The sequence below is a fragment of the Cyanistes caeruleus genome, chromosome 8 (genome assembly GCF_971803275.1).
Source record: "Cyanistes caeruleus chromosome 8, bCyaCae1.hap1.1, whole genome shotgun sequence".
In the NCBI taxonomy this organism is placed as follows: domain Eukaryota; kingdom Metazoa; phylum Chordata; class Aves; order Passeriformes; family Paridae; genus Cyanistes; species Cyanistes caeruleus.
Genome location: NC_141708.1, coordinates 30,193,258 through 30,209,444, shown reverse-complemented (window position 1 = coordinate 30,209,444; position 16,187 = coordinate 30,193,258). Strand labels below are relative to the sequence as shown.

At 39.9% G+C, this 16,187-nt stretch overlaps 1 protein-coding gene across 7 annotated transcripts in view; it reads left to right on the top strand.

Annotated features, from left to right (window-relative positions):
- The window catches only part of LOC111931536 (uncharacterized), a 75,657-nt gene that overhangs the window by 18,136 nt on the left and 41,334 nt on the right, over positions 1–16,187 (top strand). For 4 of the 7 annotated variants that reach the window (XR_015289799.1, XR_002865623.2, XM_086899799.1 and 1 more), the window contains 2 exons: positions 612–751; positions 1,844–1,997. The exons of 1 other annotated variant lie outside the window; for it this stretch is intronic. Coding sequence is in view for 2 of the 6 variants with exons in the window: in XM_086899799.1 (XP_086755925.1) it covers positions 1,967–1,997 (31 nt within the window). In the remaining 4 variants the exon portion in view is untranslated. Of the gene's footprint in view, positions 1–611; positions 752–1,843; positions 1,998–15,133; positions 15,236–16,187 lie in introns of those variants that run through there. 2 more of the 7 variants (XR_002865619.2, XR_015289800.1) reach the window with 2 other exon arrangements.

Below are 16,187 nucleotides of genomic sequence, written 5' to 3'. Positions count from 1 at the left end.
TCAATTGGGAGATTTTTAGGACAACGTGGGGCGGAAGTTATACACAGTTCAAGCGGGTGGAGATTTTTCGGTTGCTAAGTTTTTTCCTTTATTTCAAACTATTATTTTCTAGTTATGCAGCTGATTCTTGGGTTTATGTGAATGGCTATTTAAAAAAATTAAAGATCAGATGTTTGTTGTTTCATTTCAACATAAATCAAACATAGTAATTCTAGTTTAGTCCCTGAAATAGCTTTAGTATTGCTAAGTGTCTGAAGAGTATTGACTACAGAGATGATTTTAAACAGGCTATAATAGTTTCTACAGCTGTTAACAGTTCTCAGAAGAAAGGCAGTATTATTCATTGGTATTTAAAATGTGCATGACTTGCATTGCACAGAAGTCAGTTTGGGAGAATGTCAGAATTTTTTTTCTGAAATTCTGCCAGGAAAGTCTTCAATAACTGGAGAAATTCTTTTCATTGGTGAAATCAACATGCAGCACATTGTGTTATTATACTTGCTTATAGCTCACCATGAAAGTTGTCTTTGTATGCTTGGATGTACGTCTTGTACTGTTTTGTTTTTATTTATTCTGCATTCTTTATTATAATGTTCTTTCCTTTTTTCCAGACCAGAAAGATTGTTATTGAGCCTTCCACAAAGCTGAAATAATGCTGTGTGTTAAAAAATGTTAACAATCCGAAGAAGTTATAAAAATTTATAAGTTGACTGAATACTTTGGAAATTTCTGCATATTTTAATATAAATAGGTAATGCAAATATTTGTTCTTTGCATTTAGAGGTGGGTCTCTGTTTTCTAAAGGTCTTGTATATAAATTTGATTCTTGCAATTACATTAAAACAAAACCAGTATTTTTCAGATTGTATAACAGGAAAAATGTATTTTCTAAAGACACAGAACATACATGGTTGTCTCCGATTGTTATATAGTCATGAAATTCAATATAAATAGCATCAGTTGTTTGAATGACTTCATTAAGTGCATTTAGGGGACTGTCTCTTGCATTCAGCTGAGGTCCTTCCATTCAGTTCTGTGGATCCACAACGGGATGCTACAGTTAATGGAGAGAAAAAAGGACATGATTTCTCTGTAGGTAATGTGAAAGTTCAGATTGCACTGGTAGAACTTATATAGAAATTCAGTCTCATGAAATCTAAGAAATAACAGGAAATTGTGCTACTTCATATTAATTTGGTGTAAGTGATGAGTTTGAGATTTATTCATAGCTAAAATAATAACAGGACAAATGAGTCCAAAAGGAAGACTAGAAATAGGTAAAAGGGAAGAGGTGAGTGACAGAATACTCTGGCAGACAGTGGCAGATGGGCAAGGACCTAAATGATGACAATTTTAATGACTAGTCAACAAATGTAACAGTTCAAATGTTATGATCCACTGGAGGTGCTGGCTGGGTATATGTCTGAAAAGATGGGCATCAAGCTGTTTTTTTGAGGGGTTGGAGAAGAACAAAGTATGTTTTGGGTCATTGTACAGATTAGAAAAGATTTGTTAAGTTTGCCTGGAGAAGAAAGAATGTCTGCTACTTCAAGGCAATTTCTCCACAAGTGATGGTAGTAGGAACTAGGAGTGGACCTGGAGAGCTTCAGCTCTGCTGAAGGCCCCTGGCCTGCACACCATGTGAGGCCTTTGTACTTTGCCTGTGTTGCTGGGGTACCTCTTCCAGCTTAGTTCCATCTGAAAGGAATCTGGTCTGTGCTTGGAGACTGCACAGTATGTGGGGCATTCTGGCTTCAGAAGCACACTGCTACTCCAGACTTGAACACTGATGTAATGGGAGGGGGCAGAGGGAATACTCAGAATGTACTATTTCATGTTACAGGTGCTGCCAGCATGTGGAGCTGAGAGCAGTGAAAGTCCAAAGGACTGGGGCACCAGAGGAGGTCACCAGGAGCTGTCATGACTGCAGGACATATATAAGCCCTGCAGGAAAGAGAAAGGGAGAATGATTCATTGGTTGATGCAAGCCTCTGTAGGTAAAGTTGGTGCCTATCTGAAGTCTACTGTGATTTACTATTTCAGTATTTTTTGCTTTCTGACATATTGCCTGTGAAATTTTGATAGGGTTAGAAGCACTTTGTAGCACCAGCTCCATTAAGCGTGCAAAACTAGTGCCCAACAGTCCCAGGCTTTTGAATGTGCAGTTTTTATAGATCTTCTTATCAAGACATCCTGGAGGATGCTTTGCTGAGTTGGAAGGCTTCTGTGGTCATTGACACCAGTGCTATGAAATAACATTGCAGCTAGCTGGCAGCTTACTCTGTAGAAAGATACTTAAATTTTCAAAGACTGCTTTCCAAATTCCAAATTTACCATAGTGATTCCAAATGCAATCACTATGGTAAATGAACCCTTTAAAGCTTACACTCACAAAACTGAATGCAGTTCATGAGGGTGTTGATTCCTTCAGTCTTTTGTGAGTCACTTCTGCTGTAACATTCTATGGAATCATTCATTTTTGAGTGTTTAAGATGATTGATTGGTAATGTGGAGTTATCATAGATTCAGAGGTATTTCTATGTTCCCTGTCAATGTGCCACTTCTTACCATATTCTCACAGAGACTGTTATATAAAAGTACCATTTTACAGAGCAGGGACACAGAGAGATAAATGATGGAGATAAGTCTATGTAAGGAAATATGTTGCAGACCCAAGGTTTCCTCATGTTACAGTATTTAGCCTCTGGACCAGCTCTCTTGTTCTGCAGCACAGGTTCATCTCATTTGTGCTGCAGTTCTTAGTCACCCCATCCAGCATGGACAAAAAGGCTGCACAGCATTCAGGTAAGTCTGGAAGCTGATAGGATTTTTGGCTTTAGTGACAGCATTATGTCAAATAACATGATGGTTAACTGAGACAAATGTATTTAATGCCTAAGTATAATGTGTTTCTGTATGGAACTTTGGAAACAAGGAAAGCAAAAAATGTATGGTGAGGTTGTTGTCAGGAACTGTTCTTGCTACAAGCAATGGGCACTACACTGCCTTTTAAAGTTAGCTAAAATGATTTGCTGGTAAAATTTTGGCTTGTGAAAGGCAATGAAATGCACCAGCGCAACACAGACATCATTACTAGATCCTATCAGCAGTTGTGAAGGCACATTTTAACAATGTTAAGATTTTCCAGGCCTCTTTCAAAATGGCTGTGATGCCTCCCTAAATGTTTCCATTGTCTGTCCAAGAGCAGCTGACCTTAATTGCTTCTGAGCGATATTTCCTTGGAACCTCTTAGATAACTAGAGGCAATCCAGAGAAGTCTAAATTGATCTCTACTTAGAAACTGGCCATATTCAATCTGTAAAGTATGTAGATTTTTTTTTTTTTCCCTTGGGGAAAGGCTGAGGAGGGCAATAGGTGCAGGATGTACAGGAAAGAAGCAGTGCCCTGACCTTACAGTATTTCTGCACGTTGAGCCAGGTAGTGACATTTAAACAATTCTCACTGCACCCAATATGAAAAACTGTGGTGCAGATCAAATTGCTGGCTGTGCTCTGAGAGACATGAAGAGGAAAAAGATCAAGGCATCTGTCAAAAGGTAGCCTCTTTTATGTTTTAGGTGTTGGGGAAGCTAACCAGCAAGCTAAATGGGTCTTGAGGGCCTCTTTTTTCTTCTTTTTCCTTCTCTTTCTTTGAGGTAATAAATTGCTCTGGACATTCCATCTTTAGAGTTGGTGGTTTCCATACCACAGTGATTCAGTCAGCATGAACTCTTGACCAAATCCCAGTTTGTTTCTTGGTTTTGTTTTTCTTAAATATTTTATATTTAACAGGGAATAAAGGCCTCCCTACTATGTGACAGGGTAAGGACGAGAGCCATGATCCTTCTACTGGCTAGCTCTCAAAGGAAAGCTTAGTGTTCTTCTGAAAACTTTGCAACTGAAGCAGTTAAAAGGAATCATTGAATTTTGGCTGAAATACAGATTGAATTCTTACATGCTCTTGGCTTTTTGATGCTGTGTTTTTGTGTGGAATTTCCTTTGAGGGTTAATAAGGTCTAATAAGAAGTAATAATAATAGGAAATACGATCTGCCTGAAATGCTCTAAGTTTAATCAGTATGTTATTGCATGGGAAAGTCATGTACATTTGTCTACTTGAAAGATAAATAGATTAGTATTGTCATTGATTTCAGGGGATAGTAGGTTGTTAAAATAACATGGAGGGCCCTGTTCGTTTGCCTTGAGGAATGTGTTTTGGCGACTGAATTCTCTGGGGTGCCTTGTTTAGGGAATATGCTGGTGGTTATCATTATATTATAGTTCTACCTTATAAATGGTAGGCTCAGTAAGGACTTAGAATAGCTTGGCTGTGGAGTATTAAATACTGAGAGAGAGATGACAGACAGGAAATTTATATCCTGGGAAAGCTACAAATGAAAGAAATTATACCCTGAAAATTAAAACTTCTAAACTGACTTTCAGTCTTTCATGCTTTGCAGAATAAGGCATTTCACTGAAGGGAAGCCTTCCAGTCTGCTTTTGAGAAACCTGGTGTTTGCTTCAGGTGACAGAGAATATTACTAAATTGACTTATTGAGAAGGATCCTTCAGGATACCGTGCTGTCACTGTATCAGAGTGGTACGGCCGCAGGTGGGACTTAGTTGACACCTGAGCCAGCACAGGCAGCTGTTCAAGCAGTGCAACATCCCAAATTAGCCAAGACATAAATGCTCTGCTCCATTACAGCCTCATTGCTGCTTCCAGGGAAAGAGCCCAGGCCTTGTGTGATCCAAGCTGGTCACCCCAGCCTGCTGAAGACCAAATCCCCATCCTGAGGACCCAGATGAGGCTGTGACAATACCAGCTGCTTCCTCTTGGCTCCTGACAAAGGCCTCTGGCTGCCTGTTTGGCTGTGTGTAAAAGCATCTTTCAGCCAAAAAAGTGTGAATAATCTTGCCCAGCTTCTTGGCATTTCTTGGCATTTCTTGGCATGGAGTTAACCTTCTGACTCTGAAGGAGGTTTCAAAGGACATGCATTAACCCAGGGATCCAGTGCTTCTGGGGGTGAGTCATGAATGAGCAGAGCATGGTTAGGTTGGTTCAGAGGTAGGAAGCTGGTAGGACACAACACCTCTGCACGAGGATGAGGAGTCACTGCTCCCACTGAGGGTCAGGTAAAGAAATGTGGACTTCTGTATGTGGAACTGGAATGGGGAAGGGAGAGAAGCCAGGTGCTGGCATATGCAAGTCTGCCATGAAGCTGGAATAGATCCAGGGGTATCAGAAGATCTTGAGAGAGATGACTGCAGGGGGGCTTAAGGTCAGTGGTTGAAAGAATGGCACCATGCACTTGCAGGACTATAATACAATATATACTATTTAGTACCCACTTGCCCTACAAGCAAGAGAGATTCCTGTGTGGGTCTGCAGTTTTGAAAGCATCTATTTATTTCATGTACCTCCATGATTAGGAGGCAAATTTAGGGCTTATATACTTGGGGAAATCCCTGTAAAATAGGTTGGGTGTGAATTTACAGCCTACTTAAGACCCAGAATAAATGCAGTGTAAATTCACACTTCAGCTTACTTCATAGCAGCTCCTCCGCAGAAACAAACCCTCAGAGTCACCTCTGTACCTCAGTCTGGTGCTAAAAGTGAGTGGAAGCTTTTCAAAATGTGGGCCTCCAGTACCATTTTTATAGCTGGGTTTTTCTGTCTCCTGGGGCTTTTTGCAGCTGCCATAAATCACTATTGCTCTGCTGAGGTTGGAGAAGCTGGGCCAGTGTGCACTGCTCAGGATTTGACCCTTTGCCTCAAGTAACCTTTTATTATCAATTGGCCAGAGGGTGCTTTTGTTTTTACTGATTTCATTATTAAGCTTCTTCATTCACTCCCACCACTACTGATACATTTTTTTCTTTTTTTCTATTTTTCTTCCTGTGAATTTTATGTTGTGTCTTTCCTCCCATGTAATTTCCTAATAGTGAACTAGTGACAGAGTGGGCTGCTGGTATTTAATCTTATTTCTGGAGAGGTCAGGGTGTTTTTGATACAAATACTCCATTACGGTAAACTCACAGAAAGTTTCCTTTTCAATCTGAAAGGAGAAGGAAATGCACATTCCACCAATGGGCTTTCAAGAATTACTTCTGTGTGCTGAACTTATACTAAAGGCCAGTTTGGTAATGTTCTGTGAGCAAGGGGAAAGTAAAGAAGACAGAATATTTTTTCTTTCTCTTTTTGCTGAGATTTGGCTTGAGTCTTGGCTCCTTATCAGATTAGAGTCCTGCAGGGAAAATAACAACCCTTTGCGTTGTGAGTTGTTGAAGAAATGGCTATTGCTGATGTCCAGCTGAAAGAGCATAAGGATTTAAACCTTAAAGTTCTCTCTCTGCTTCTGGTGTTTAGGGAAATTTGCTTCTTGGCAGGAAGAACTAAGTAATAAGGCAAATACAGAGCACAATACATTTCTTGCTGTACTGTAGGGCAAGACTAAAAAGACTGCCTCTGTCTACTTTATGGAAGTTTAATTTAAATTTATTAGACTGTTGCCAGGTGTACACAGGAGACTCTGTAATCCATGGATGGCTGTAGGTACACAGTATTGCAATGTTCCCTGTGCATGGAGTAATTTGACATAAAATGTGCTTTCTGCTTCTCAAGGGAGAGGCAAATACAACATTGTATTGTCTTACTGTTTGCTGCTTGGACTTGTCTGAGTTGCCCTTTATTAGAAAGGGTTGAAGGATCAGAAAATGCAAGATAATAAATATTTATGTCCCAAACATGACATAGTATCATAAATCATTAATTTTTGAAGACATTAAATGGTTCTTTCTGCCTAATTACTTGATTTGTGGTACCAGTTTGCTTAAATTTGTTTCTGTGGTAACCTGAGTTATTTTATGACTTTATTCTACAGAAAATTTAGTATTGATTTGCCAATTTCCTCTTTAAATGCAGTCAAAAATCCTATTTGCTAAATTAAGAAACCAATAATTGGTATGAAAACATGCATCACCTTGCATTATCTGAGCTATTTGATTGTTGACTTTCACATGTGCTGTTTTAGTCATTACAAAAATACTTATTTTTGTTAAAAAGATACTCTCATTTTCCCAACTATTCTGGCATTAAACCTGTATGAAAAAAAAATAGGCTGAAGTGTTGTTAAAAGTTTGGTTAATTTAAGTGTGGGAGCATGTTGAAAAATGTTATTTGAAAGATAATTTTGAGGTTGAAGTTCATTCTATTACTGGAATGAACACGGCAAGGTCGTATGCAGACCAAGTGAAAAGAAAGTCATTTGATGTGATGTGTTGGCACACATTTCTGGTAGGTGTAAGTCATGGCTGTTGCATACACTTGATAGTCTCCCATCGTTCATAGACTGATTTGTATTATTTATGATATACTGGGGAATATGCAGGCAATTATGCAGGGAAGAAATTGTGTCCTCTTGCTACTCTTGGTTTGTGGTGTATCTATCCACAGTACATACAGAACTTGGCCTAGACAACCTGGTTAGCTTATAAGCCTTGGAAGTAGGATCCTACAGGGAGTTGTACAGGAGAAAGTGCTCTCAAAGTAAGTAGTCCTCTCAAAGCATTCAGCTTATGTTGCATAATAAATATATTTCAATTGGTGGCATACACTTCAATGTGTGATCTTTCAAAAGTTGTTTGATGAGGGATGTTGTCGTAAGTGTCAGAACCCAGTGGAGCAGTCAGTTCCTGGCTACCTGATGCTGTATGCTGACTCAAACAGAAACCCTTTTTCTTTCCAGATGTAGCTGACATAGACATTTGCTCTTCTGCCTCAGCCACAGGGTAGGTACAAACCCAGCCAGATCAATGTCTCACTGCAGTCTCTATGCCAAATCTATGTGTAAAAACATCTCAGTGGCTTTGGTCAAAATTCCCATGTGAAAAGAATAGTTAGGGTTTTTCAAAGAGAGAACAATCCACAAGTCAGAGATCAGTGTTAAATGAAGAATTATGTATGTCACTTGCAGTCTTCACACCTACAGTAAGTTTTTTCAGAGCTTGACTTTGCTGTGTTTCATCTAGCTACCTGCTTTATGTATTCAGAATGAAAATGCATAAAATCCCATTTCCTCCAGCAGATAAAGGGTCATGTCACACTACACAGCTGGATGTTTCAGAGCCAATCAAACTTGACCCAGTGCCTGGGTGTTGTAGTTTAAGGCCTGGTGATCTGAAGATTTCGGGATGTAACGGAAAGTTAGCAAACCCCCTTCTCTGTTAGGATAGTAAGGCCCCTTGTAATTAGCCAATAGCACCTAAGTGTGATGTAAGCAGATGGGAGTAACACAGTGACCCCAGGCTATAAAATGCTAAATTCCTCTGCAATAAATCGCCATATTTGCCATCCATCACATTGATGCTGTGGAATATGGACCGAGTGGCTGAGGATAGTTGCCGTGCTGGAGTTGATCAGGGTGCTTGTCGTGCTTGAAACCCAACACCTGGGCCTATTACAATGGGCCTTGAACAGCCCTCTTATGGACATGGCAGAACCTTCACGGCAGGAAGGGCAGCTGCTTCAGAAACACTGGAGCACCAGGTCTGTGCATGTACGTAGTGCACCTCTGTATGATGTAGTAGATCCCTTGGGTAATTTCTGGCAATGCAGCTCTTCCTGAGAGAAGCATGGCAGCCTCCCCTGGCTGGTGTGTCCCTGCAGAAGCTTTGAAACCAATAGGACGGTCTGTTTTCCCACTGCCAGAAGCTTGTTTTTCCCTGCCATTTCCCCAAAAGTGCAGCTTGGGCCCAAGCAGACCCTCTTCAGAAGGTTTAAAAGAACTGCAGAAGCCAAGCAAAGGATATAAATCAAAGCTATGGTGAAAGCATGAGGTTGCAGGTGTTTGTCTGGACAGGGATCATGCAGAAGGAATCTCATGACCTGGTTTCTAGACCCTTGTATCAATCGCCTAATTTCTTTTCTGACTGAAAACATACATAGCATGTGAATTGGTAGTGGCCTTCATATTGGGCAGATGTGTGGTACACATCTACACACAGGCTGTGGTACGCTTGAGTTTGATGTGAAACAGCTGTTGACTTCTACAGGAACTGTCCCCTGTGTTACTGTAATTAATACTAGTACATTTGGATTACTGCTTTCATTATATCTTTGTAAAGTTATTGTGTCAAGAAGCCACAGCCCAAGTTCCTTTTTTATTTGCCTTGACCGCTGGATTCAAAAGAGAAGGCCATTCAGGTATGCTATGTCTTACCCTCCTTGAGCTGTCTGGAGGGTGGCTCTGTAGTCTAAGCAACATGTATGAGCATTCTTGTGTGTCTCGCACTTCACTGAACGTGGCCAGAGTGATTCATTATGGATTTAAGAGGGTGAATCATACAGCTTCACTGCCTGTTGGTAGTGGAGTGAGCCAGGACAATTAGCTAAGCCTAGGCATTAACTCAAGGCTAAAGGCGGTATGCTTTTCTTGCTCATAGCCAAGGAAGTACGAGTTTGAGTTCCAATTATCAGTATTTAAGTGCAGATGAGCATAGAAAGAGCCTGGAGTGCTGCATGTCTGCAAAGGCATCTGTTGCCCACAGACAGATTGATTTACTGCAGATGCTTGAGCATACTGCATGTGCCCAGAACTCCTCTTTGCCATGCCTACAGTGAGCATATCTTGGATGATGATACACAGAGAAACATTCCCTTCTGCTGACTCTGCAGGGGCAGTTGTAACTTCTGGCAGGATGTGCATAGACAACTAGGTTGGAGATCTCCTAAAACGTAGTAGAAGGTGCTAGTAGAGTTCATCTACCAGAAATCTCACTCCTAATATTCTTGTGCCAGCAGTATATCTAGGTCAGTTAGAGGCTGGAGAAGAGATAAGTGCACTGGTGTGAAGATGCTCTGCACTGGAAGTTTGTTCCTCTTCCTGTGGGATACATCAACACCTCTTAGGTCAATGTTGCTTCATTTATTCACCAAGCAAAGCAGGGGCTGCCTCAAAGACCTTTTATGTTGTTAGCATGGTGCAAAAAAGCATTTGTTGTAATTGCACATTGGAATAAAGTATCTTCAAAGTTTCTGGAAGATCTCTCTCTGAGAAAAAGAGGGCTGCTGTGAGTCCTATTTCACTGTGATCAAGTTATTTCTACTGGACAGTATGAAAAACAAATCAGGGAGTCTTAGATACTATCTCTTGAAGAGAATTAATCTTTTTTCAGTGCAGCTGGATGTAGAAGGCTGAGCCTAGCAACAACTGCAGGGCGCAGTTACTATTCCAGTTGTCCTTCTTTATCTTCTTTTTATAGATACGTAAATATGGTCTTAGGTCTTAGGTTATCTGATTTATCTAGTTCAGGCTTGTTTTAGTTTTAGGGTTGGCATTAAAATCTAAGACTTCTTCTGGAGATACTCTGAATTATTTCATAATTATGAGAAATCTTGGGGAGGTATCTCAGTGTTTACAGAGGAATATTTTGCTGTACCACACTCCAGATATATCAACACAGCCAAATCTCCTTCTAGTATGTTATAGTTTATTTAGCTCCACTTCTTGAGTCATAATCTATTTCTCTGGGGCTGAAGCACACACACACACACATACAGTGAAAAGGCAAAATGCAAAATGTGAAGAGGTAATTGTGATCTTTGCCACTTGGATTTGGTACCATTTGTTAACATGACTTCTTATAAAGTCAGTTTCCAATTTGTTTGTTGAACTAGAGTTTCATGCCATGGATAACATTTCCTTTCATTGTGAAGCTGTCAGATGTAGCTGACATCAGTGGTACTTACTATTCTCAGTAGTGTGGTTTGTTAGGCTGGCTGCTCCAGGGCAGTCTATCTCTCTGCTGCAGTGTTATTCCTCAATCTATTCTTACAATCCTCCACTTTGAACCCTCTGCAATTAGCATCTTCTGATGCTTCACTATGAGCTTTTTGGAAGATTTTCCTTGAGTGTCCACTTTTCCACATGTTGATTACAACTTCTCATGCTTTTCTAATTATTCTCATTGTTGTGCTGAGTCATGGCACCATATGTGATAGCTCTCTCCTCTGTCACTGTTAACCAGCAGTCACATCTCACTCATCTTGTCCTTAGAAGCAGCAGAAGGTAATGGCATCAGGCTAATGGCAGCATTTGCTCGTCCAATTTTCTTTTGGGGCAATGTGATGATAAGAAAGAGCAGAGGCAGTATGAAGCAGTTAAATGAGATCAAAGTCTCTCTTATAACCTGCACAGAGAGTAACCACCATTCTCCTAAAAAAGGAACAGAAAATACAAGCTCATGTCACTTTGTGATTGCAAAAAGAAGGGGAAATAGTACACTTCCCTCATGTATTTTGCAGCTTCAGGAGTAGATGAATGACAATTTTCAGACTGAGGAGTGGATGACTAATATCATTGTGACTGATGCCATCTAATTGGCTCAGAAGAATTTTCTGGTGGTTCTCATGATTAGCATCACTTCCCATCATGTGGAAACCATTGGAGAGCAAAGACCTCAATTTGAACTGTCATGGTATGAAGAAGATGTAAAAGTACCAGGTTTCTAAAGCAATTCAATGTATAGAAAGTATGTATGAATCAGTATTCTGATCTTCCTGTGCAGCAAGTCATGATGACTGATCTATTTCTATAGTTGCTAATTATATGATGTTAAAAAATACTTGGTGTTCAAGTGACTTTTATGCAAAAATTCTGTGAGATTGAAATTTAAGGGGGACTTGCCGGGAGGGTATTACTGAAATACTCTCCTTTGAGTCAGTTTGATCCATTTCAAAAGTTTGCTGAGCTAGGTTGCTGTGTGTTGCTTAATAGTGAGTCTAAGCCATTTGTGTGAACTGCTGTGGTATTTTTGGGACAGGAAGCATTGTATCATGATTATTTCTTACAGCCACTCCCATCTCTGCATTATCTAACCAAGGATATGTTGCAGTCTCTCCTCTTACCTACTGTAATGCTGGATCATGGGAAAAAACTTGGACAGAGAGGCTCACTTTAGACAGATGATACAAACTGAAGTCAAACTGGGTCAGATCAAAATATTTTGCTTTAGTTCAGCTCATTGAAATTAAGTGTTTAATTTCACTTCATTTTTAAATCAAAAGTGTGGAAACAACATATTTGGCATTTGCTAATGTCATACTTCAAAGGCAGGGATGTGAATTTCTCTTAGATGATGAAGAAACAGGGTTCTATCACATTGCAACCTTCACCAGCCTAGTGGGAAAAGAACTTTATGATCGGTTTGAAAGAGGTCAGTGCAAAGGTTTAAAAGAGTGAATATTACAGCAGCACCTTTGGAAGGGTAAGAAGGCAACATCAGTACAAATATGGGAAAAGGGAGCATTGTAGCAATAGAGTCAAATATTTCTCAGATATGTTAGAAATTTGCTGAGATCAGTCACAGGACTGGAGCATTCATACAGCTCATTCTGTAAAGGACAGGCTTGGAGAAATGGAGAAGCGTTATCCATACTTGTCCTGAAGTTGTGGAATAACAAAGTCCATACTTGTCTGGGTGAGGATAGAAAGAGAAAGAGCAGAGCCTCTTTGATATGCAGGTGTAATTTAAGCCACCTGCCTGGGACAAGTAGAAAGATGCTTTTCAGCAACTCTTGGAAGTACTTATTCGTGGCAAGGGACACTTTATGTGAATATTGCTTGGAAACTCAATACAGCAAAACTCCTTTAATGTATCACTGTAGTAGGATATATTGAGGCAACTCTGTTTCACAAGACAGAAATTCTTGGGGAGATATTTTAACTGAATTTTACCAAGGAAGATTTACTTGTCCACAGAATCACAGAATTCAGAAAATTCAAAAACCAGAAAGTTTGGGTTAAAAGGGACCTTTAAAGGCCATCTAGTCCAAGCCCCCTGCAGTGAGCAGGGACATCTACAACTAAATCAAGTCACTCAGAGCCCTGTCCAGCATAACCATGAATGTTTCCAGTGATGGAGCATCACCACCTCTCTGGGCAACCTGTATCATTGTTCCACCATCTTCACTATAAAAAAATTAGTTACTTATATGTAGTCAAATTCTGACTTCTTTTAGTTTAAAATATCATGCCTTGTCCTATCCTACATTGTCGCAGTAGAGACAAAGACACCTGTTTCTTTTTCCACCATGGCCGAACTTTATTCTTCACAGCTTATATTTATAGGGTTATCAGAAGGCATCATGTTTAATTCTAATTGGTTAGTAATGTATTGTAACTTAGTTCATTGGTTAGAGTTTGCTAGTGTTTGTGTCAGTCAAAAACTTTCTTACTAAGTATGTTTACATTCTTGTCTTCTGGCAAGTGGATGTTTCACACAGGTAGAATCTTTCTCCTCACTGGTGCAATCAGTTCCCACAGGATAGATTGATATGCAAACTGATTCTCATTGTTATAATTCTTTTCTCATGGGAACTTATCAGCTAGCTGTTAGCTATACTTAGCTGAAGTAACAAGGCTAGTCAAAGTAAAAAGGCCCGAACCATGATTTTACAAGACCTTTCTTTTGTAAGGTTTTACCTATATGTGACACTACAGGCTTTGCTAAAAAGTTTGTCCCTATCGTTTTCAAAAGTCCCCTTTAATATTCTAAAGAATGAAGTGTTAATGAAGTTGGGAATTCACTCAAGAAAGAGATTTGGATTCCTGGACAGATAGTGGGACAGATTTGTCAGACAGTAAATTGTAAAATGGTTTTAAAACATAATTTCCAAGAATAATTAATGTTTAACTAATATAATTTTTCCGTTTATAGGGCAACTAGTATGCAGTAGATATCATGCAGCTATTCTGATCTTGGTATATCGCTTAATCTTGGCTTTCAACATCTTCATTATATTCTCTGACTTTGCTACCAGTCAAAATCTGGGGGATAAAACTGGGTAATTGTCAAAGTTGCCTGGTTGGACAAATATGAGGTGATAAAGTGAAGAAACACGGCTCAAGTGTTAGGAAAATGTTCTCTAATTGCATGAGTAGTAAAATCATGGCACAGTTTACTTAGGGAGAAAGTGCCATATTCTTGTCTGAATTTTTGCAAGAAAAAGTGTGATGAATGTTTTTCAGAGATGGCCTAAGCTATTTATTCTGTTTTAGAGCAAGGAAAGAGATGAGATAATCCCTCCAGATTGCTTCTAGGTATGGGTCTTTAAGATTCTCTTAAGTGGAAACTTTGGGGTCTTTTAAGATCACTACTTCTTGGATGGGGTCAGGACAAGGATAGACATTTTACTGTGGAAATTTTCCTTAGGGCAGGTGTTCATACAAGAAAAAGTTTTGGGTTTTACTGAAAAGAATTATTCTTTATCTGCTCTGCAGAACTTCAGACAAGAATGCCCAGCTTCCCAGGCTGAAATACGGTGCATCACACCAGTATAAGTGTTCCTGGAAGCTACAGCAGATTATGTGAAAGTGTTAAAATGTTTTTGCATTAACCTAATTTTTGTTGAAGAGTTGTGGTCCAATGATGAGGAACAAAGGAAGGGGATGTGATAGAAATGTGCAGTGTAAACAGTTCAGATTGCTCCTAGCAATTGTATGGTTTTAATTGGTTTTAATTCATGATAACAGATCATGAACTGTATTTGTAAAGATTATTCAACAGTTTAAAAAGCCACAAATATTTAAGAAAAATATGCCTTTCTGGAGGCACCTGGAAACCAGATAAAGAACCAAAGTTCATTAATAAATGAGCCATTGCTTCTATGTCCTTGCCTGAGATACTCACATAAACTCTTGCTGATTGTCACTTGGTGTGGTCAGACTAAAGGGGAGACTCTGGTCTCTTGGCCAGGTTCTGACCTGACTTCAGGCTTACATTGATTTGTTGGTGATTTTAAACAAACAGAGAGGAAAGAGTGCCTCAAATGACAAGGTTCATTAGCACTTCTCTTTCTACCCTTCCTTTTCTCATCCCAGCCTTCTCATTGCTTCTTCTGCTCCTTGTAGGGCCAGGGACTTGCTGTCCTTTTTTCTGGGTGGTAACCACATGGCCAATCTCTCTGCAAAGCCCTAACTTGCTGGTGGTAGCCACATAACTTCATGGCCATTGCAGTCTTCCAGACTACCCTGTCTTTGCTACATAGATGATTGTTGCACATGAATCAGGGTCTGATTTGCAAATTAAAAACTTTCAATAATTTTCTGTATTTTATACTGAGTTACAGAAGTACTGATCTAGTTGGATCAGTAACTAACTTGGATGGATTTGCAACCAACAGCTCAGCAGCTGCTTCATGAACCGTCCTTCCAGGAGGGAACGTCAAAAAGATGGGTGAGTTGGATGCTGAGGAGTGGGAATTGGTCTAGTCATTCCAAGAGAAATCCTCCCCATTTATGAGTCAAAGCCTGCTGTCTCTTGCCTGAGATGAAGGGAATCTCCCAAGGGCAGCTAATCTTGCACAGCCTCATCACTTGAGATCTAACATCATGATACTGGGTCATTAGATACTTCTAAAAGTGCATGCAAACCTTAAATTCCCATATAGCTCTAGCCAAAACACAAGCCAAATCATGATCCAAATAACCTCCTCCTCAGCCCACCTTTATTGCCATTCTCTTTCAGTGGCAAATACAGCATAGAAAAGATGCCTGAATGCTTAATTCAGAAATATACTGTTTAAGGCATTACTTGTATGAACACCAGCGTAACACATAGAATACCAATGCCCTAAATTTAGTAGTTTAGTCTGAGTCATTTTCACTATGTGGGAGGGCTGTGAAGACACTCCACGGAGTGGAGAAACTTGCTGGTGGTGTCTGTCCAATGAGATTTTTTAAAAAGTCAGAACACAGCAGAACTACAGATATGTTTGTGAGTAAAATGCAGCTTAGTTGAAGGCTCCAGCACAGGAGAGGGGCGGTGTTGCTCTCCACCCACTTCAAAAGCTGAAGTCAGGTTTAACTGATATGTATCTCTGACACTGAAATAGGTACAGAACTTTTCATGACAGCAGTGCACAGACAGAGGTAAACAGTCTGGCTATGTGATTTGGAGGGACATGGTGTGGTGTAATCCCCAAATTTGTCTGTGCAATTACATCTTATTTTCAGATTTCCTAGTGACAGCAGCTGAGTTGATACAATCCTACATGTTAGCAACCAGCAGGCAAAAGTTATCCCTGGGTTCATTCACTGAGCGTTGAAATGTCCCTCTGAAGACCAGGTGACTTTTGCCACATAAGTCATCCAGCAGGGCTAGAGGTATACACACAGTCTTTGAAATA